General features: G+C 42.6%; 1 protein-coding gene across 12 annotated transcripts in view; it reads left to right on the top strand.

Moving 5' to 3' along the window:
• Nucleotides 1-22,409, top strand: part of ptprdb (protein tyrosine phosphatase receptor type Db) — a 144,855-nt gene that overhangs the window by 102,109 nt on the left and 20,337 nt on the right. For 3 of the 12 annotated variants that reach the window (XM_076727847.1, XM_076727851.1, XM_076727848.1), the window contains 24 exons: nt 2,778-2,795; nt 4,485-4,595; nt 5,693-5,704; nt 6,240-6,509; nt 6,795-6,904; nt 7,352-7,549; nt 7,667-7,792; nt 7,903-8,050; nt 8,180-8,325; nt 8,567-8,711; nt 9,575-9,877; nt 11,089-11,282; nt 12,062-12,088; nt 12,732-12,849; nt 13,138-13,725; nt 14,131-14,225; nt 14,791-15,047; nt 16,302-16,395; nt 17,940-18,164; nt 18,254-18,414; nt 20,066-20,077; nt 20,748-20,860; nt 20,980-21,021; nt 21,555-21,652. In XM_076727847.1, the coding sequence (XP_076583962.1) occupies nt 2,778-2,795; nt 4,485-4,595; nt 5,693-5,704; nt 6,240-6,509; nt 6,795-6,904; nt 7,352-7,549; nt 7,667-7,792; nt 7,903-8,050; nt 8,180-8,325; nt 8,567-8,711; nt 9,575-9,877; nt 11,089-11,282; nt 12,062-12,088; nt 12,732-12,849; nt 13,138-13,725; nt 14,131-14,225; nt 14,791-15,047; nt 16,302-16,395; nt 17,940-18,164; nt 18,254-18,414; nt 20,066-20,077; nt 20,748-20,860; nt 20,980-21,021; nt 21,555-21,652 (3,611 nt within the window). The remainder of the gene's footprint in view (nt 1-2,777; nt 2,796-4,484; nt 4,596-5,692; nt 5,705-6,239; nt 6,510-6,794; nt 6,905-7,351; nt 7,550-7,666; nt 7,793-7,902; nt 8,051-8,179; nt 8,326-8,566; nt 8,712-9,574; nt 9,878-11,088; nt 11,283-12,061; nt 12,089-12,731; nt 12,850-13,137; nt 13,726-14,130; nt 14,226-14,790; nt 15,048-16,301; nt 16,396-17,939; nt 18,165-18,253; nt 18,415-20,065; nt 20,078-20,747; nt 20,861-20,979; nt 21,022-21,554; nt 21,653-22,409) is intronic. The other 9 variants (XM_076727852.1, XM_076727853.1, XM_076727854.1 and 6 more) reach the window with 7 other exon arrangements.

A 22,409-nucleotide genomic window follows, 5' to 3' on the forward strand; every position in this document is an offset into this window, starting at 1 on the left:
AATTTTTCACTTACTGAAAACATTATGAAATATTTGCAACAGCACGCATCAGTGCGCGACATGTCTCCAGTCATATCTCGACAAATGTCTCTCAAGATTTGCAAGGTAAATCCAGGTGATGGTGGCGTGCACTGTCGGAGCAGCCTCTCCACGATGGCTCACTGCTGTGACTAAACAATCAAATAACCTTCTGCTTTTCCTTATTTCATGGCAAATGCGTCTCGCGTGGGTGTGAAATTGACTCGCGGGCATTGTATTAATGTTAACTGAAAAAATAAAGTGACATAGTTTGTTAAATTCAAAGACACAGAACAAAATCTTCTGCAGCCAAGCAAGTCAATCCATCTCAGTCAGCTTTTCGATAGCCACAGTAGTGTGTAAAATCCCAACTTGTAGCAAATTCCCCTCCTTCCTCATTCCTCCTTCTGCTACCAGGGACCAAGTCTGGACCCAAAATCCCTCTCTTGTGATTGGACACCCAACTCTCTGGCTTCTTTATGAATAACAACCTCTTTGCTTCTGTCCCTGACTTTTTTTTTTTTTCTTTTAATTCTCTGGCTCAACCCTTAAACGCCCTGCTCAGACTCCCTTTTTGACCTTTATTCAAAAAAAGAACAATGAAAAACATTTAGAAAATTGTTTTAACTTACAATGTCAAATTCTTGCAATGCTAGCTTCTTCTTTGTGATGATTACAAAATTTTAAGCACGAAGTTCTGTGTAGATGATCCATGACTCTTTTGGGGGGGAGTTCCAGTGCTTTTTTCAAGGTGTTTCTACTAAGTCAACTCCTCTGTGTAACCAATGGTCCGATTGTAATGCCATGTCTATGCTGTTTCTTTTCTCTTTATATCTTTTTAACCACAGAGTCCTTTGGTAAGTGCTTCTGTTCCGAGGCCCACACCCTCACTGTCCACTTTTCTACATACTCTTCACTAATGTTGCTCCTGTTGCTGCTGCTGCTCACCTTTTACAATGTTGAGGTGTTATTAAAATGCATGGCATGCATTTTACTAACAGTCACACACAAAGATGATATGAGGCACAGATGCACACATACAGAGATGCATCATTTTGCTTAAAGAAACATACTGTAGATGCTACAAACTGGATACACAAACACATAGATATGAACACACACGTGCACACACATATCTCATCACCCTAGAGGTAGCTGAGACTCACCCTCACCTGTGCACCTGCAGCCTTTCCACACCCAAAGAATTACAACAACTTGCTCCTCACACTCACCTGTTTACTTTCCCACTCCTTCACTTATTCGATTATTCTTTCCCTCACTCACTCACTCACTCAATCACTCTGTCATTCACTCACCGACTTACTCTCTCCGTTCTGCTGTATAGAGTTACCGGTCAATAAGCCATCAGCTGTAGATGGCTGGTGGAGCCACTGTAAGGAAATCAATGGCAACCAGGTTTCAGACTTCTAGAGGTTGACTGTGTAGTGTAGCAGGTAGATACTGAACCTGGTTACCGCTGCGTAGAAGTGGTAAACTGGTCAGTAACCAGTTAACATCAGTATAATCGAGTCTTTAAAGAAAAACCCACCCTTCATTACTTTTTTCATTGTTACATGAGTCCCAATCAGTCACTTCTTTGTTTTCTGACACTTCAGTCAGTGATGTCCTCAGTTTCCCAGAATGCTTTTTGACAACTTCTAGAGAACATGCCTGGGATGTGTGCATCAATAATAGCTTTCATGTTTTCCTGCGAGACAGAGACTCACATCTCTTAACAGCCAAAACAGTTATTTGATTAGTCAAGTGACAGAAAATGAATTAGCAAAGGAAATGTTAAGCCTTATGGTTCCGGCTTCTCAAATGTGAGGATCTGCTGCTTTTTCCTCTGATTCTTGTTGTAAACCGAATATCTGCTGGTCGGACAAAACAAGTAATTTTGACAGATGTCAGAGAGATGTTTTCCTGACGATATATGGACCAAACGATAATTTGATTCGCCAAGAAAACACTCAGCACATCAGTCAGTAGTGGAAGATCTGTTGCCGCACTGCGTTCTGGTCTGTCGAGGCCACTGCTCCCTCTTTTTTACGCCAGACTGGTCACTGTATGATTATTGATGGTTGCCTCAAGATTTTGAGTCTACATAACTTTTGGCCGAGACATGAACTTGACACTTCACAGTTCATGTGACGTTTTCTACCTTTTGCCAGTTATCTGGGAGATTTAGAGATGCCTCCAAACAGCAGAAAAATCAATATAATACAATTTTTTTTGACAGGATTTAAGCACTGGAGGGTGGATTTTTCCTTTTTAAACAGATAGATTCAAATACTACACCACAGGATTACAGCTGTTTTTGAGAGAAATGGTGGACAAGTTCAGGTTGAGACTCAGGTCAGTGTATTTAGAGTCCCAGACCACCTCTTAGAGACAGATGAGTGCAGTGGAGACACTACCCTACTCTTACAGCCACATCTGCCCCTGCTGCAAGTCAATGAAGTCAAATCAATAACCCACCTCCTTATATCTCTGTCACTCTATCTAGTATCTGTCTTTCTCTTCTCAGGCTTATTCTGTCTTTATTTATTCTGTCTTTTTCTTTTATGCCTCTCTCTTCCTCTCACTCTCTAAGGAGCTATATTTTGAGTCTTTTCTCTCTAATTTGATTCTTCTCCTTTACAAGTTTACCCCCTCCCCTCCCCAAAATCCCTCCCTCCCTTATCCCCTTCTCCTCCTGTGGTACTAACATTTTCTTCTTCTTCTCCTTCTCTAATCTCGTGCATTCATTGCCCACTCAGGTGGCACGCCCATACGAGGTAAGACTGCTGGGAGGACCAACATGACACAGTGGCCTGATTCCTTTTCAACCCCTGGTTCCTACTTGTCTCACAGATCTGAACAGGCAGCTCTGGGTGGATTCATAAATATGGGTTTTGTCCAAGAGACGGCCATATTGGTAACACTCATCCAGCTGCTTCAGATCTGCAGTAGGTGCAAGAGGGGGGAATTGGAATTGAGCAACCAGTTCATTATTCTATGACTTTTAATCACCTCCCCTCTTCTCGTCCTTCATCCTCTCTCCATCCTTTCATTTTTCCATCTCAGCCTCAACGTTCACTCTATGACACAGACCTCCATCGCTTCCTTCCTTGCCATATTGTGATCTCTCTTTTGTATCCATCAGTTTAACGTCATTTAGCTTCCTACATCTACTTTGTTTTCAGTCGAAAGCATGATGTGTTTACGACCTGTATTTATTTCTTAGTTGCTTAGCTTGAGGCGATAAAGCGTACCTCTTACCTCCGTTTGTTTGCTTTTTTAATTTTTTTTTTTGTGACCGGATTTTCTTTTTCTTTTTCTTTTTTTTTCGGAGGAAGAGGTGGGGAGGGGGGGTCTTGACCTAAGCTTGACCCGGCCTCTCCTCCCACCTTGTCTATATTTGCCCAATCAAACGTCCCAGTTTTGTTTTCCCTCCCAGCTGTTATTCGCTCAGCCTGAAAAGTCCAGATGGCAAAGACACACTTGCAGACATTAGTGTGCTCAAACACACACACACAAACGTGCACATACACAAACACATTTCTCCATGGTTTTTTACCATTACTTCCTCTTTTCTCTGTCATTACCGATAAAAAGCCCCAAACAACCACTTTTTTGATAAAGTTTTTCTGGGCGCTTTTTTGCCTTACCACACCATCTTTGAAGGACCTCTGGTTGACTTTTTTGACAGTTTTTCTGTTTTCAGGGAGCGAGAAAAGCATCGGTCCCTTCCCAAGGCTTTGCGTATGTCGTTCCATTTTTTTTATCTGTTGGCCTTGATGGAGCTCGGTTGATGTCTTTACCTCCTCATTGGGTGTGTTTTTAAAATGACATCACACTCCTGATCCCGTTGGTGGATCCGAAAGGGTTGGGGATATCTTTTTGCCATGGCAGTATCTCTGTGACATTTTATACGTGGAAACTAAAACATGATTTGCTCCCTAATATAACTGCATCTTAATTTTCAGCACAGAATTTTCAAAATGCTGTATTTGTGAGTGGATTTCTCCACGTTTTGGTTGCTTGGTTTATTTGTTTCTGCCTTGCATGAAGACTACATTCTCCGTTTTTGTCGGCTTTGTATCAGTGTTCTCTTTTTCTTTTTCTTTTTTTGTTTTGTTCCCATTTCTAAGTCAGGAAGCTGACCCTTGTTTTGGGCGGTTTCTTGCTGACAGTGGTAGAAACTTGCTAATTCTGTCAATAGATTTTGCTCCCTTTTTAGCCCTGTGCTCCTCATACAGAGTTCAGCTTGTTTTTGCTGAAAACTCCCTCAGATTCATTTACCCTTTATGCAGTTCTTACCATTTCTATGTTGTGTTTATTTCTGTGTATTTATGGACTGTGCCCAATTATCTGATGTTTTCCACTTTTGTATAATTGCTCTTTCTTCCTCACTGTCTTTCTGTGTGACTCTCTCTCTCCTCTCTCTACTTCCACTGCTCCTCTCCATCCCTCCGTCCATCCAGGTGCCCTCCAGATAGAGATGAGTGAGGAGTCAGACCAGGGGAAGTATGAGTGTGTTGCCACCAACAGCGATGGGACACGCTATTCCACCCCAGCTAACCTCTATGTCAGAGGTAAGAGGAGAATAAAAAAACGCCTGTCCTCTGAGCACCAGACTCCAATTAGAGCACTCAGATTTAAGGATCACATTGGTAATGGATGTGCAGAGTGGGGCGTCTAGTCCAAGAAGATATTCATAAGTTTTTTGCATAGACTGCTAAGGATGTGCATTTATCATATTAATGTGATGGTTTAATGCTGTTGAACCTTCTGTGTTTAATCATTCTTTCCTGTATGGCCATAAAACAGGATGGTTTTAGATCCTTTACATCAGCTATGGTGGGCCTGAATGCTTCACTCACTCGCCTATTAATCTCTCTGCCCTCCCCTCTTAGCCTTTAGACCTCAGAGAAAAAAACCAAATCATTGTCTGGTTAAGACTTGTGTTTTTCCCCAAATCTGACAGGCATCTCACCTCCTCAGGCGCTGTCTCTTCAACACACACACACACACATACACGCATACCCACCAAATGTTTGAATCTTGGAGACATTTTTATTCCCGTGGCCTTTTGCTCTGTTGTCTGCCCGCCCAGAAGAAAAATTAATAAATAAAAGCTTTAAACAGCGTAGCATGCTTTTCTGACTCCAACATGGCTCCGAGGGATACGAAACAAACATACACACACACACGATCGAATGCTCACACATAAACACACATGTAAGTCATACACTAAACTATATATATATATATAAACACACATGCGCGCTGGGCACACACACGGACACCCACGAAGAGCGCGGAATCAGTGATGTGCGTCTAACAGTGCTTGCAGGGCCAGTAAAATCTTGCAGTGCTGCTCAGTGAGTGTTTGACAGGCGGTCTATGGAGACAGCCGGCAGTGGAGACTGCCTGAAACAGGAAGGCTTTCAACAACACACTGGCCAACTATGGCCTCTGTTTTCTCTCTTTGCTCTCCTCATTTCTTTCTTTCTTCCTGTTTCTCTTTGGCTCTCCCTCCGCCTGTTGCCACCTTGCCATGCTCCTTTGTCTAACTTGTTTTCTCTCTGTGTCCCCTGTCTCTTCTCTGGTACTTTCCGTTTTCCTCTCTTTTCTCTCCTCCTCCTCCTTCTCCTCCTCCCGCCGTGCTCTGTCCTACCTCCCTCTGCAGAGCTGCGAGAAGGTTGGTACAGTTACGTCTGTGTGTGGCTCTTTTGAGTCTCTCCCGAGTATTTTCTTTTCTTCCATTAAACTGCCATTTGTGTTTGTGTGTCTCGGCTGTTTCATGCGAAGTACTGAAGGTTTAAACCTGCCTGTACACTTTACTCCTTTGAGATATACTGTACCCCACGTTCTTTTCTTTCTTCCCTGTGAGTGCATGTGTGTTTGCTGTGAGGTTTTTGTGTGTGTGTGTGTGAGTATCTTTTGTGATTCAGTTCATAAAATATTTAATGGAGCACACCTAAAAACACCATGAATAAAACATTTTGATATCACATGCGCCCTAGTGGTGATGTTCCAGACTGCCTGAATGCTTGCAGTCTCCTTTGAATGCCATAAAACCGCATTTCAGAGCACATGGAACAACAGAAAAATGATCATCATATGATACAGAGTATAGACTGCTTGTTATCCACAGTTCTACACTTCACTGAACAACACAGTCATGAATTGCTAATCACCTACTGCCTTCTTGCTTTCATTGCTGTCTGGTCCAGTGCGTCGTGTCCCCCCTCGCTTCTCCATCCCCCCAGCGGACAGCGAGATCATGCCAGGGGGGAACGTCAACATCACCTGTGTGGCAGTGGGCTCCCCAATGCCGTACGTGAAGTGGATGCTGGGAGCAGAGGACCTGACGCCCGAGGATGACATGCCCATCGGCCGCAATGTCCTGGAACTGACCGACGTGCGGCAGTCCAACAATTACACATGTGTTGCCATGTCAACGCTTGGCGTGATTGAGGCGGTGGCACAGATCATTGTGAAAGGTGGGTTTATCAGCATGGATATGAGGGGCGAGGAGAAAAGAGCGTGTGCTTAAGAGAGGATGTGATTTTTTTGCCCAATTTTTGTCATCGGTTGTGTTCATTGTATATAAGGATATTGAGCTGGTCTGGTCATCTAAATGTTTCCACCTTTTTTCACCAGCGGAAGTTGATTTTCTTGTTAATGAGTGCAGAGTGATGGTATAAATCTGAGTCTATCAGAAGATTTCTTAGTTATAAAGAGATAGTGTGAAAGATCTCCCTCTGTCTCTCTCTTCTCTCCCTCAGCTCTGCCGAAGGCCCCTGGCACCCCTGTGGTGACGGAGAGAACCGCAACAAGCATTACGCTCACCTGGGATTCTGGCAACCCCGAGCCTGTCTCCTACTATATCATACAGGTGTGTAACAGACAAAAAGGCACACTGGGTTTTTTGAGATGCAGAACTTAAGCTGGTGGAAGATGCACAAGATTTTTGTATGAACATAAAGTGTTATTAAGTCAGTAAGTAGGGCTGTAAAAGAAGAGAGTTCATTGTCTCTCCTGACAGACATTAAATTGGCAAATGTAAAATGAAATCTGGTGTCTTATGGGTGCTCTCTGTGCACAAGGAGTAATGAATTGAAATACAAGTGTAGCATAGATGCAATGTCTGAATACTCTAGTCACAAAAAGCATTCTGCATGCTTTTGCATAAATCTTGGTCGGTTATATATATATATACACACATACATATACATCTACATATAGATCGATAGATAGATAGAGATATATGTAGGTCCTCCTCTGCACAGTGTTGACTAATGCAGCTTTAAATCAGTATATTCTTCCTCTGTCTTCCCCCCAGCACCGTGCCAAAGGTTCAGATGACCCCTATAAAGAGATTGATGGCATTGCCACAACACGCTACAGCGTGGGTGGCCTCAGCCCATATTCCCACTATGACTTTCGAGTGGCCGCTGTTAACACCATTGGCCAGGGCCCCTCCAGCGAGGTGGTGGAAGCTCGCACAGCCGAGCAGGCCCCCTCCTCTCCTCCTCGACAGGTCAGGGTTTGATATGAAGTGAATTCATGAAATGTCATTTTTACAGCAATATTGCATCCATCACTTGGAAGTAAAAGCAGTGCAGTGTTATTGAAGTTCTTCCTATTTAACCTGCAGGTCAGAGGTCGTATGCTCAGCACCACAACAGCAATCATCCACTGGGATGAACCAGAGGAACCAAACGGACAGGTGGTGGGCTACAGAGTCTACTACACCTCAGACAACACACTGCCAGTCAACCAGGTGTGTACACACGTCTGCATGATTTTGCTTAATTTTGTTGTTGCTTTTATGAGTCACAGATGACCGTTAACTTGACTGCATGTGTGCATCTGTGTGCTTGTGTTGTGCAGTGGGAGAAGCAGATGGTGCGCAGCGCCAACTTCATCACCATCCAGGGTTTGACTCCTAACAAGACTTATTACATCAGAGTGCTGGCCTTCACCTCTGTAGGAGACGGACCTCTGTCCCAGGACCTCCAGATTATAGCCAAGACCGGAGGTAAGAGACGGGAAGCAGTGAGGCTTTTCTTGTGGTTATGTGTTAGACAGATACACCATGTTAAACTGAACATGTTTGCACTCATCACCTGCAAGGTTTTACTAATCCTGTTTTTCCTCAACACTGCAGTACCATCCCAACCTTCAGAATTTAAGGGTGAGGCCAAGTCTGAGACCAGTATCCTGTTGTCCTGGGTGGCTCCACCCCAGGGTGGTCCCGACAACCAGATCACAGGATATGAACTGGTCTACCGTCGAGCTGACGACACAGAGGAGGTAAGGATTGGTATCTGAGAGGACTGTTTTTCTAGACCAGTGAATTCATGAATGGTTTGATGGATGATTCCAGTTTAAAGGATGAGCGTATGAACAGATGAATGGGTGGGCAGACAGAAGATCAATTGATCTCAATATTAAAAGCTAACTCAAGTCTTTACAGGATGCTCTTTTTGAACACCGTGTAGAGTCGTTTTGTTTTTCTCGACTAAACGTTCCCGTTGTCTTCCTGTCCTCCCAGAAGAAAGTGAGCTTTGAACCCACCACCTCCTACCTGTTGAAGAACCTGAAGCCTTTCTCCACCTACACCTTCCAGTTGGCTGCCAGGAGCAAGCATGGCATTGGGGCATATACCAACGAAGTGTCCATTGACACGCCGCAGACGCGTAGGTCTAACCACAAATACTGTGTGAATGTGTGTGAGTGTGTGTTTTGAGAGAGAGGTTTCTCTTTTGACAATGCATTAATGAATTGACACCAAATCTGAAACGCAAATACATGAATGTCAGATCTGACCATCATAGATTTGTAAAAAGACATTTGGCAGCGTCTGCTTTTTCGCATTGTCAAAACAGGAGCCGCCATGAATCCAGACCTTAACTGACCTCAGATTTGATATTTCAACAAATATATCATTAAATAGCAAATTATTTATGATTCCCAGAAACTAAATGGTATTTCTTCAAATATACTACCTAACAACTTATGGATGATACACAAAGTCACTTAATTTGTTGGCTACCAATCTGAGGTCTGTAAGAGAATCAGTAAAAACAAGGTAAGAAGTCAGAGGTTTGTAGGTAGAGATGAACTCCATCATGGATCACAGAGGCTTGGGTAGGCTGTAAGGACAAGTAAGTTATGGGCAGGTATGTTTGTGTGTCAAAGCTCTAGTCAGTGTTTTTGTGTGTTGCATCTCTTTTTGAACCATTCACACGTTTTCATTAATCAAACATTTCTACCAAGCAGAAGTTTGACGCCCATCATTCAGTATCTTTGTTCAGCCATCTTGCTTTCTAGTCACAGGGTCATTTTTTCGTAAGAGCTTCTGTTCTCCAGTGTTTTGTTTTCATTTTATGTTTCTTTGTCTTTTGTTCTCTGTCTCTCGTCTGCTCAATTTCATCCCCATTCCTTCACGGCAAACCTCATTTCCTCACCTCTCCACCCACCAATAACTACGCGCACACACAACCAAATAACATGTACCCAAACGACCCCAACTGTGCTTCCTCTAAAACTGGCCAATCAGTTCCTTCAGCGCCTCCCCAGGACATCACATGCACGAGTCCCAGTTCTACCAGCATCCTGGTAAGTTGGGCTCCACCTCCTCTGGAGTTTCAGAACGGCGTCATTACAGGATACTCCATCCAGTACTCCACCACCGAGGGCGACAAGGTGTCTAAAAGAATTGATGGAATTCCTCCGGAAAGTTCTCCGTATCTCCTGGAAAACCTAGAGAAATGGACTGAGTATGGAATAACAGTACGAGCACAGACGGAAGCTGGAGATGGACCAGAAAGTTTACAGCTGCTTACCCGCACCGAGGAAGATGGTATGTTCCCAAACAAACCCCAGTCCGCCCCACTAACAATGGCTGCCTCACTAACATAGCACTAATGAGCTCAAAGAACCGTACACTAACAAGTTTCTTCCACTGGCCAGTAAAGGCATTTTGTCAGTCCTTGAGCTGCAATCTAAACGGATCATGGTGCATTTAAGAACCACTGTCAGACCCTCCAATTTTGAAAACCTCTCCTTTACTCCTTCATAACTGCCAGAAACCTCCAGCATCCGGAAATCTCCTCCTGCTGCTCCCTCACCGCTGCTCTCTCTTGTCAACAGCAACCCTTTTTTCTCCAGAAGCCGTTTTTATCCTCTTTATTTACCAGCATCGTTTCTTCCGCACTTTCCCCTTTCTTCTAAAATCCCCTAGTTTTTTGTGAAAAGGGATGGCTGGGATTTCCCACTATATTCTCCACTAACAAACCCTCCAAAACAAACCCCTTGGCTGCAGCTTGACCTTGGCCTTTCCACACCTTGGCTTCTCTCCGTGACTGTCTGCCCTTCCTCTCCAGTTCTTAGACAGTTATTTGAACACCTTTAAACTAACTTTATTCAACACATTTAATCGTGACTTGAGTAATTGGTAATATTTTCAGCAATATTTTTGATATTCATGCTTAATATCCCATACTCCTAAAGAATTTTTTCTGACATGGGCTTTCTTTAGAGTGCTAATACATGGGTCAGATAAGAGAAGTGGCTGGAGTTTGTTATATATATTTTTTTTTCTTTTTTTTTTTTTTCTTTTTTCGAGAAGTGTAGTTTTTGGCAGCACGAGCAAAGGTTTTTCTTGATAACAGTATTTTCTCTTTGACTGCCTGCCACTGTTTATCTGCCCATGGCAACAAATCCTTCTCTATCTGCCATTCTTATCTTTCTCTACATTTGCTTCTTATCCTCCACTGCTTTTTTCCTCCATGTTTTTCCTCAAGCACTCTCATTTTTTACTGTTTTGACTTTTTTCCCAGACATCAGAACAGAGTTTTAGACTTTTTGGAAGGGTTTTTTTTTTTTTTTTTTTTTTCTTTTTTTACCTTTTTCAGCTTTTGGGTATATTTTTTTTTTTATCTGCCCCTGAAAGCAATATATTTTTTGATTAGAAAATAAAACCTTGTTTCACTAAAGTGAAGGCCTTTACTTGAGAGGTTTGAGTGCCCATCATCTGTGATCCTTGACCTCTATCCCAAAATGCATTTTTAGTTCCAAGTGGTCCTCCGCGAGGGGTGGAGGCAGAGACTGTGAACGCCTCGGCCGTTAGGGTGAAATGGCGAGCACCCGCGCCCGAACGGCAGCACGGTCAGATCCGGGGCTACCAAGTCCACTATGTGAGGATGAACTACGGAGAGCCTCAGGGTCAGCCTTTCATCAAGGACATCCTCATAGAGGACTCTCAGGTGACACTGACATTGACTCTCTAACAAATGAACTGTCAGGAACTGTTTTATGAATGAAACTCATATTTTATTCTGTGTGAACAACATTTATATAATACACTAATGTTTTATGTAAATTAATCACATTAATTTCATAGTTTTAAACCAGATTTTGTTTCCTTATTCATTGTACAATTCCACAGCCCACAAGGCAGCAAAGCTTCTATATCAACTTATTAGAAATAGTTAAAAAAAAAAAAAAAATCCCAAATAAATCGACAAATTGAGCAGAAACCTTCCCTAAGATTGTTTAAAACAAGTATTTAGACATTTTGAGAAATATTCATATTTTTCTTCTTGCTGAGAAGATCAATACTAGGAGATGGGTAGCTTAGTTTAGCATAAAAACTCGACAAAGAGTGAAACTTTTAGCCTGATTCTGTCCAAAAGTAACTCAGTCTGCCTACCAGCGGGTGTAGCTTCGTATTCAGTGCACAGACATGAGGCTGGTATCTTCTCATCTAACCCTTCGCAAAATAAAATGCAAATATAAGTATTTCCCGGTCTGGCCTTAAAGCAACCACTGATCTGGACAGGTTAAACAGAGCATCATGAATTTTCTGTCCAGGATAAATAATTGACATTAATAGATTCATACCTGCCAATTACTGCTGTTGATTTCAAACTTTCATGCTTATATGGCAGTAAAATATGATGCATTAAACTTGAATGTCTTTCAGATCATATCCTAAATATTATGAACTGTTTCTCCCTTTTCTCCATACTGTACCATCGCTCAGTGGGAATATGGTGACTCAGCTGAATACGTGAGTAGACCCTCCTTTAAGCCTATTATTTAATAGCAATCACAACAAAGCACAGAGAGTAGATGAGTCATATTTATGAGATTGTAGCTTTAAAAATCTCCAAAGACCAGAGCGAGGGCTTAAAATCCAGCAGGAGGTCTTGTTTTCATTTCTGCATTCTGTGTACTCCAGGATTTTCTAATGAAGAAAAAATGGAAACACATAACGTAGATAACCGATATGAGTCATTTGTGCGAATTGCCAAAATATTATGACTATTTATGCTTTCTGCAGGCCAAGATATGAAGAAAGTATTGTGATTAGCTTTTAGATGGAGGAAAATTTAGATTAGTTTTGATGGTCTGCAAAGTTAAATGACATTTTATGTTGCGAGTGAACCACATTTTGAGCACTGTTGAGATAATTCCATGTGGTTGTATTGAGTTTTATTGAGAAAATGTATTTCATGTCTTACAGCAAAAAACTGAGTAACTGTCTGTACTGGTACACTGTCAGACAAAAAGCCCCAAAATGTGCCTTTGGTCACTGTAGCTGTGACTAGTTTGACCTGTTTTTTTTATTACATTGAAGCCCTGTTTATTGTCCTGAGGGCACACATAAGTAGCTACCTTTGCAGCTGACAGTGCTTTTTGTTGTTGTGCAGGAGGTGGTTCTTGGAGACCTGAAGGCAGACACCTCCTACTCTGTATCAGTGGGGGCTTACACTGCCAAGGGTGATGGTGCTCGCAGCAAACCTGTTACTGTCTGTTCTGCCCTGCCACGTAAGTGTGTCGACACAGACTTCCACAGAATCACACTGCAAAAGCAAACATGACCACACGTAGCTACTAATGATCACTAACGATCATTAGAGGCCGTTAAATCACTGAATTGGTTTATGTGTCACTCTGCCACACCTTGCTATTCCAGTAAGAAGCCATCATTTGGTAGCATATTAATCATATGTTGCCGTTTTGCTTGAGGCAATGCATAATGTGCTTTGCAATTATCCTCTAATTATCCTTTCATCATTCTCTCTCTCCTGCTCTGCCCACTTTCCCTCATTTTAGTGCCTGAGAAGCCCAAACTGATGGTGAGCGCCACCGATTCAGGTACTGCTCTGCTCCAATGGTACCCATCGCCCAACCCTCCCACCCCGCTCCTGGGGTACCGCCTCACCTTCGGCCGCGTAGACGTCCTTCCCTTTACAGTGGTCGAATTCCCCACCAAGGAGAACCGCTACACAGCCCAGGACATCCACAAGGGAGCCAACTATATTTTCAGACTCTCTGCCCGTAACAAAATGGGCTACGGAGAGGAGGCTGTAAAGGAGGTGACTACTCCAGAAGACGCTCCAAGTGGATACCCAGAGAATGTAATCTTAGAGGAGGCCTCTGCCACCTCCCTCCGGCTGGCGTGGAAATCAGTCCCACTAATTGAGCAAAATGGGAAAATTGCGAAGTACTCGGTGCTGTACAAGGATATAAACAGTCGAGGGAACGCCTCAGAAGTTGTGGTACCCGCTCCAGGGTCGAATGTTTTGTTGGAGGGTCTGAGTGCAGATACTGTGTATGATGTCAGGTTGTGCGCGTTCACAGCTGTCGGCCCTGGGCCGTACAGCCCCAGTGTCCAGTTTAGGACGCAGCGGCTGGACCAAGGTAGGACTCACACTCACCTCCTAACAACCCATCTTCATCGCTCAGGACACAACACACGCTTCCTAACAGCACATTTGTGCAAATATCTTGCACAACAAGTCCCACACGCACACTCAAACACACAACATCTGGTGACAGCATCCTAAGTGTCCTTTTTCGTTGTCTTGTCACTGTAGTCTTAGACCCAACGTCCTTTTCCCAAAGCAAGGTAAGAGTCTTGGGTCTTTGGCGAGTGTCCCTGTCCAGTCACACTCACTGTGCATTGATTAGAGCAGATAGCTAAGTTGAGACTGGTACTAGAGAATGATACAGGTAAGGCCATTCATTTTGCTTCAGTGGAGCGATGAAATGGACTGGAATAATATTCATGTTTGTCTGTTTTATTTATTTATTTTTGCACCTTAGTTTTCGCCACCAACTTCAGAGTGAAGGCTGCCATGAAGAACTCTGTCCTGCTGACCTGGGAGATCCGAGACAAGAACCCTGCCCAGCCATTCACCGTAAGTAGATTTGCATTTTATCATACTTAAATGTAGTTTAATAAAAAACCATAACTCAAACAGGCCAGGCCTCAAATGGTACGCAAACAAATAAAGGCAGTGTGCAAATACTGGATGGGGAAATGAGCTGTTCTACAGTGACTCATACTGTAAAGTCAGCATAATTTATTATATTATTTCCAACCATTCATTGCCCATTTTTCTCTGTGTTCGTTTGCTGTTGGTTAATTTCAACACTTCCTGTTTGATAATTGATAAAGCCTGGCAGTCATACAGTTCTGTAATGCCTCTTGAGCTGCTGGACAGCTTTTAATGTAAAATTGCTAGAAGAGGTGCAGCCACAGCAAAGACAACGGACAAAAACATGGAGACTTTGTGATAAAGTATAATTAAATATACTAAGAAAATTAAAGGGGAAATTAAAAAATAATATCCTCTGTGAAATAAACGCCTGCTTCCTTGTGTTGAGGCAAATAAAGGCCTAGAGCTCTGTTTGAGAGCTTGTGCTGCATTGTGTTTTGCCCTTTGTAGTACGCAATTTCACTCTGGCCTCCCCCATGTGCAGATCCTGTATGGAAAGGGCCAGTCTGTGGAAGTGCATGGGAAGCAGACTCAGAAGCTGATCACCGGCTTGGAGCCGGACACCCAATACTCCTTTCTGCTCACCAACCGGGCCAACAGCGCCGGGGGTCTGCAGCACCGCGTCACCGCCACCACCGCCCCAGACATCCTAAAAACCAAACCCACGGTGGTGGGAAAGACCAACGCAGACGGCATGGTGACTGTGCAGCTACCAACTGTGCAGACCACCGCCAAAGTCAGGTAATGATGATGGATGAGTCAAGGAGTGTGAAGAGAGTGAGACTCAATGATTTGGTGTACTGTAATGGCAAGATGTGAGTATTTTTAGTAGCATCCTGTGCTGAATTTGTTCCAATTAGGTTGTTTTCAAATGAATTGTTCCACAGACCCCGTGATGTAATTTCACTTCCTCCTGCTGCTGCTTTTCATTTCTCGGTCTATCCAGGGGATTGCTCTGAGTTGGCAGCAAAGCAATTCTGAGAACTCCAACAACAGGCCAAATGAAAGCACAAAGCTGATAATCTCATCTGCTTTTTGTAACCAAGAACAGTAGATACCAAGTGGAAGCAGTCCTTCAGCGTTAAACCGCGACCTGAGTCACTCCAGCACAGCTCACATGTTCATGTCACAGTCATTTTCCTCTAGTTTGTATCTGTCACATTGGAAACCTTTTGATACTGAATTCGAGATTTCTACGCTGATTATCTCTCCTCTCTAAATGCAAAATTGCCAGATTTAAGCATGTCATTTTCTCACATTTGACATAAATAAGCTACTCTCTACTGTATCAGTTGGCATGGTAGTGTATGCTCAAGTGCAAGCATGGAGCGCTGGAGTGAGTCATCTACTGAGGACCCATGGATGATTTCGGTGTGTGTGCCCTCACCGCTTATGGTCTGACTGCTTCTGAAATGTTCCCCTACTCCAGTGATTCTGTTTTTGTTTCACACGTGGCTTCAGAAAAGTCTCTCTCTTCCAAAAACAACCACACTGTTTAGATTTAGAGTGCTGTGTCACAGCTGCTGCTGCTGCTGCTGCTGTAACACATATACTGTGTTAATGATTCAGCACTCCATAGAGTAGAGCACTGAAGGAATACTTTGACATTTGAGGAATTGTTCTTTATTTGTTTTCATGCTTAGAGTTAGATGAGAAGATGTATGTACCGTAAATATAAACACACCTTGACAACCTTCGGACGGAGCCAGGCTAGCTCTTTCCCCCTGTTTCCAGCCTTCATGCTAAGCTAAGCTAACTGGATTCTAGCAATAGCTTCATATTTATTGTGCAGACATGGGAGTGGTATCAATCTTCTCATCTCACCCTCTGCAAAAAAAAAAAAAGAAAAGAAAAGAAATAAGTACATCCCAAAATGTCCAACTATTCCTGTAAATGTCAGAGCACTGGTGTGTCTGCAGGGTCTGAAATATTGAAAACATGGCAAGTTTATAGTCAATTTCGTTACGCCTAAACCCAGTGCGTGTTGTGTTTCAGGGGTTACTATGTGGTGGTGGTGCCACTGAAGAAGCAGAGAGGAGGGAAGTTCCTGAATCCCTGGGAGGAGCCCGACCAGATGAATCTGGATGAGGTGACACATGCAGCACACAGGAGATTACACCAATAAATAGCTAAATCGTGATCACAATAAAGAGCTTAATATAAGGTAATACTGATGTTGAAGGGGATTATGATGGCGGTGATCGTTACTGAATACGACACAGAGAAGGTACGCAAATGCAAGTAAATGTTATATGCAAGTACAAAAAGCTTATTTGCGTTTAGATCATCAACTCATTTGAATCGGTTTGTGCTTCCACTGGCTCACTGCAGGGTTGTGTCCGTTTTTTTCTGCATGAATTTCTGAACGAGTGTAGCAGATCTTTTTTTATCATTTAAATGCATCCAAAACTGAAGAAACAATAATATCACCAGAACACATAGACAGTCTTCCAAGTCATTCATGGCGTGAGCACTGAAATCATCCAGAGCCACGAGTGCGTGGGAACTGTGTTTGATGACAGATTGAGATTTAGTGAAAATACAGATGTCATTGGGGAAAAAGGCTCAGCAGCGTCTGTACTGCCTACATAAACTAAAAAAAAAAGCATGGAAAATTATCAACGACCCCACACACGTCCTCTATGACTGCTTTAAGATAATGCCATCAGGAGGTTTTAGATTGCTTGTATGTCAAACAAATGAAGTTTTAAGTGCTTTTAAGCCAGAAGCCACAGTGCAAGAAATGCTAAGTTTACCTTGTGTGTAGGCTGATAAATGCACTGGCACTTTTGGATGTTGTTGGCCAGCTACGGACTGACCACCGCCATTAATTCCTTGTGTATTTCAACTGTTTGATATTTGTTTCTTTCGATTTCTTGAAAGCGTACTTTGTTTGCAGGCTCACTCACCTCAAATTGCCCTTGACAGGTGAATTAAGTATTTTGAACTGAGATTTCAGGTCACATAAAGAAAGAGAAGTGCTGAGTCTGCCGGCTCTGTTGTACCAGACAGACTATTTGTATCTTATTATGCAAAGGTAGACGGCCTGGCCATCCAGTTCCTGTTCCGACCAAACAATACTTTCACATAACATTTCCCACCTAATTCCTTTTTCTAAAGACTTCATCAACTCATTGCGCTGTTCTCAAAGCACATTCATGTGTGAGACATTAGCTTCAGTGGAGTTTTTATGGTACCCACTGTCTCAATGGATAAATGTGGTAGCTATTCAGTTGATGAAGACATTTGTGCTGAGGTGATAATGCTCTATACAGCCCATCTTCCCTTCACTGATGAGGGGTTTTGTGAGGGGTAAAATCGCCCAAACTGCCCTTCTGAAAAAAGGAGTACAATTTCCAAATATTATGCAAATCATTTTTTAGGAAAACAGTATCACAATTACAGAGGGATGACTCTATTGCTTTTACTGTATTCAAAGAAATTAAATTGTTGATTTGCAGTGTGACTGATGGCATTTGATGTTGCACCATTAGATGAAAATTACAACTAATTGAAGGCTGCTATTCTCCCATTTTCTATCATGTCTCATCTTTTCTGTCAAACTCTTTGTTACCTTTGTTTCATTCCTCTAATTGCTCGCTCTCTCCTTTCCTCTCTTTACTTCTCTTTCAGCTCCTGAAAGAGATCAACAGGACCAGCGTCAGCCGTGCCCTCCGCATCCGCAGGCAGGCGGGCCAATCAGATCCCAGGGCCTATGTCACCGCTCACTTTAAGACCCTCCCCCTTGAGTTCACGCTAGGTGACGGGCGAAACTACGGTGACTTCCGCAACCGTCCACTGCAGAACGGACAGGAGTATGTTTTCTTTGTGCTTGCGCTGCTCGACCTCTCGGAGAATGTGAGTAAAAACACAGAGTTCAACCATGAAAATACAGCTTTTTGTTTCATGTATATGTGAAAGTGCATTAAAACCATGTCCTCCTCCAGACTATGTACGCCACCAGCCCTTATTCCGATCCCGTGACCTCATCGGATGTGGATCCTCAGCCAATTGTGGACGAGGAAGAGGGTCTGCTGTGGGTGGTGGGGCCTGTGCTGGCTGTCATCTTTATCGTCTGCATCGTCATCGCCATCCTCCTTTTCAAGAGGTAAGGATAGCATGATAGGAAGATGTAAAATGGATTAATAAACTATCGGATTGGTGAGGGAAGGGTGAAGGAAATCAAAAAAGAGACGGGGTGAAAGATTAAGAGTTTTGGTGAATATGAGATAAAGAAAAATAATTACAAAGGCAGCTTACGTCTTCACAGAAGGGCAACAGCTACTCTGTAGGGATTAACTTGTTTTTGTTTCCAATTTGGCTTGTTGCTCCTCTGTGTATTCAACTCAAAATATCTGTTGGGCAATATAGTGTATTCCACAGATACTTTAATATATTCCTTGCATGTGGTTAGGCTGTCTATCAAGCAGCAGTTCTTAAATCGCCTTTAACAGAGCAAGGTCAGGAGCAGTGGTTTTCCCCCATCAGACAAAAGAGCCCCCCCCCTCAGTCTGCTCTGGGTGCTACATGAAAATATTCTGGAACTACAGTTCCCATAATGCTTTTGGAGATGTACTTTTTTTTTGTTTCCATTCACTAATTTAGCTGCCTGAGCCCTGTTTTTTTTTCAGCCTGTATTTGTTCTCGGGCAAAGCGGCACCATTAAAAGTGTAACAAATTAGCAATTAGCAGCTATTAGCAATTGGATGTGCAACAACTCACTGGATTACTTTGATGCTGAGGAAAACTTAAAAAATATGATGATTCTCAAGCAAGTTCTGACGTGAAAAGGACCATCTTTTTTCGATGATTTCTAAGCAGATTTATGGATTTGGGGATAATGATATCATCAGGAAGCACAAGTCACAGCAAATCTAGAAATATGTGTGTGTCATGTCTGTGTGTTCAGATTTGATTGTCTGAGTTATAACACAGAAGAAGTTGCCACGATAATCGGACACTAATGGTTTGAAAAGTGCCTTTCATCTCATGCAGTATCTTTGCCTTTCCCCCTTCAACTTTCCACCCCCCCCCCCCCCAAACCTCTGTAGTTACTGCAGGGCCAAATATAGTCTGGACCTGGACTTCTAGCAAAGCCCTTGTTCATTATGTGTTTTCAACATTTATGAATCATACAGGACTAACATCTGTTATACTAATCACACCAGAGTTTAGCTCAGAAGTTCTCATAGTAAATTAAAAGTGTTTTTTCTGTCATCTGTTCCTAGACTCTGTACACAGGTACAGGTACATAACAGATAGGGGAAGAGAGCATTATCACCCATTAGCATTATTCATGATAATCGCCTGTTGTTCGGGCTTGAGCTTTGTTAAAATGCACATGAATAATTGCTGTGACTGATGTGGCCTTGCAAAACTATTAACCTTGATGCTAATACTCTAAAGTGTATAAACCCTGGAGTGTAACCTGTTAATGTCTCACTTGTGGCTGAGTTGCACTTTGCAGCACACTGTATGTTATTGTATAGTGGATGTCACAGTTAGAGGGTGTGCTGGGAGATGATGTGCATGCGGTGTTGTGTGACATCAGGGTAAGAGTTTTTATCTTTAGATTTACATTCACTGAGTGTCTCTGTGTCTATAGTAGGTGCTGTTTAACATATCTAACATTGTAATAAGAAACTGATTAGTTTTAATGAGAGGGACAGAACGATAGTCCCTGATGTTTGCTGATTGGACACTAATGTTATTCATCCTTGTCTGTTCTTTTATCTGCTCTTCTCCCTGTTTGGATCCAGCAAACCTGACAGGTAAACAAACACCACCTATTACCATATCCCTGTCCTACAGGGGTATTTTCTTTGCAAAGCCTTTGCAAAGAATGCTTTAGATAATAGATCCCAGAAGAGTCAGGATTTACCTGATGTTTCTTTGATGATTGCATATAAACTACAGTGCGATGGGTAAAATATACTAGAAGTTGAACGATTAATCCAGTGCATTTGATAAAGATACGAGGCAGAAACTCAAATTATGAATATTCAGAATAGGGAACAAAGACAGCTCAGCTGCATGAGTTTGTCCACGTCGAGGATTTTAACTAAAAGTCAGTGTAAAAGCAAAGAAAATGGGAGATGTCACTTTTAACCCCTGGCAGATTCTGTGAAATAGGCAGACCGCCACCTCCATCCTAAACAATGAGGTAGTCATTAACATATAAAAAGCTGCAACGCTAATCCAGCAGTCAGCCAAAGCTCTGGTAGAATTCAAAACAGAATATTCCTGAAAATCACAGCTATCCTTGTAAATGTCCAAGGAGCAGTTTTTTGAGGCTTACTCTGGTGCATTTATTCAAACACAAATTCCAAAAACTGAGCTTATGCAAAAGTTTACAAATCCCACATTTTTTTCATGTAGCGAAAGGTTAAATTCATCAGTTTGAGGTGCATGTAAAAGCTGCCTGTCGATCCGTCATTCCAGGAAAAGAGCCGAGGCTGAGGGCAGGAAGGGCAGCTTCCCCTGCAGCAAAGCCATGTCGTCCCACCATCCCACCGATCCCGTCGAGCTGCGCAGAATCAACTTCCAGACTCCAGGTACACTGGACGCACCTGCACACGCTCACAGGCACAAACGCCATGCGTAGTTTAATGTGAGGTTTACAATGTATTAGTTGCATTTATAAGATTAACCATGGTGTTGTTTCCCTTTTCAGCCTACCGTGTATCAGTGTACCGCGGTTATCGACGTTTGTCAAGTTAGTTGGTCGTAGTCCGCCATAGATCTTCTCTTCTGTCTGCTGTCGTTGTTTTCCTTACCTCCACATCCATTTTCTCATCTATTTCTGTCTTTCTCATCTTCATGCTAACTAACCTTCCATCCCATATAGGATGAAGCTGCTTGAATTGACAACATTTCATCAAAATGCCTCTGGAATACTTCTTTAAACCCCCCTCAAAAAAAATATATATTTCATGCTAAATTTTTAACCGCCTGTGTCATATTCTTTTTTTATCTTCACCAGCAGTGTGCATATACTCTGAGGACGTGTTACTGTGCCTCAGTAACTTTCACAACACGCACATTGTTCTTTTTTATGTCTGCCTGGAGAGAAAATGGTCACTTAACAAAAAAAAAAAAACAACATTTCCATTTGCTTCCTCCACTGACTACGGACAGAACACTAAACAACACCTCCTCTGAGAATCCTTACTCCTAACATTTTCCTCCAAAAGAGTTTGTTGGTACACGTATTGAAATGGCCTCTTTTTCTATTTCTGTGCTCGGCAGGCATGGCAAGTCACCCGCCCGTCCCCATCTCTGAGCTGGCAGATCACATTGAGCGCCTCAAGGCAAACGACAATCTCAAGTTCTCTCAAGAGTACGAGGTAGGAATGCTGATTATCTGTCCCTGAAAATCTTTAACTTGGGAAATTCATCTGGTTTTTGATGCAGTCACACGGGCATTTATAGTTGACTCGTCAGTTCTTTTGCCGTTCCGTTTTGATTTCAATGGCGAGCGCTGCAGATTGAGCCGTGCGTCGCCTCTATAGTTAAGTCGCGTTTTGATTTCGTCTTCACAGAACGATGCGAGATAAAGCACATTTTCCTCTCTCTGCTGTCTTGTTGTTATCTATACAAATATAAGGGGCGGGGGAATTGAAATTGCAAGCTCAAAGAGAGTTTGCTTACAGCCAGATGGTTATCAAACCCTCATTTCTACGCTCTGGTGGAGAAAGAGGCGAAACAGAGATAGAAATAAAGAGGCAGCGACAGAGAGCAGACTCACCAAGAGATACAGGAAGCAAGTGTTCTCTGCAAAAAAAAAAAAAAAGAAAAAAGAAAAAAAAGACACTTCTTGATTAGTTTCCAACTTGCAACACAGTTAATGTGGAACCAAGAAAAAAAAAAAAAAAAAAAAGGGCTTCCACTTGGAGATAACAATGTGCCTGAACTTGGCGTGCTGAACTGTGGCATTAAATAAGAAAAAAAACGCATCAGTAGAAATAGTGCCGGCATTACAATGAGCTCCACAGAGAGCTATTAAACGGGTAAAAATGTTTTCTTTTCCCGGCAAAACAAAAAAAAAATCAGTTTAGACCGACGGCCTCTGGGTGAAGAAGGAGACATAAGGCTCTAATTGGC

The sequence above is a fragment of the Chaetodon auriga genome, chromosome 4 (genome assembly GCF_051107435.1).
Source record: "Chaetodon auriga isolate fChaAug3 chromosome 4, fChaAug3.hap1, whole genome shotgun sequence".
NCBI classification, from domain to species: domain Eukaryota; kingdom Metazoa; phylum Chordata; class Actinopteri; order Chaetodontiformes; family Chaetodontidae; genus Chaetodon; species Chaetodon auriga.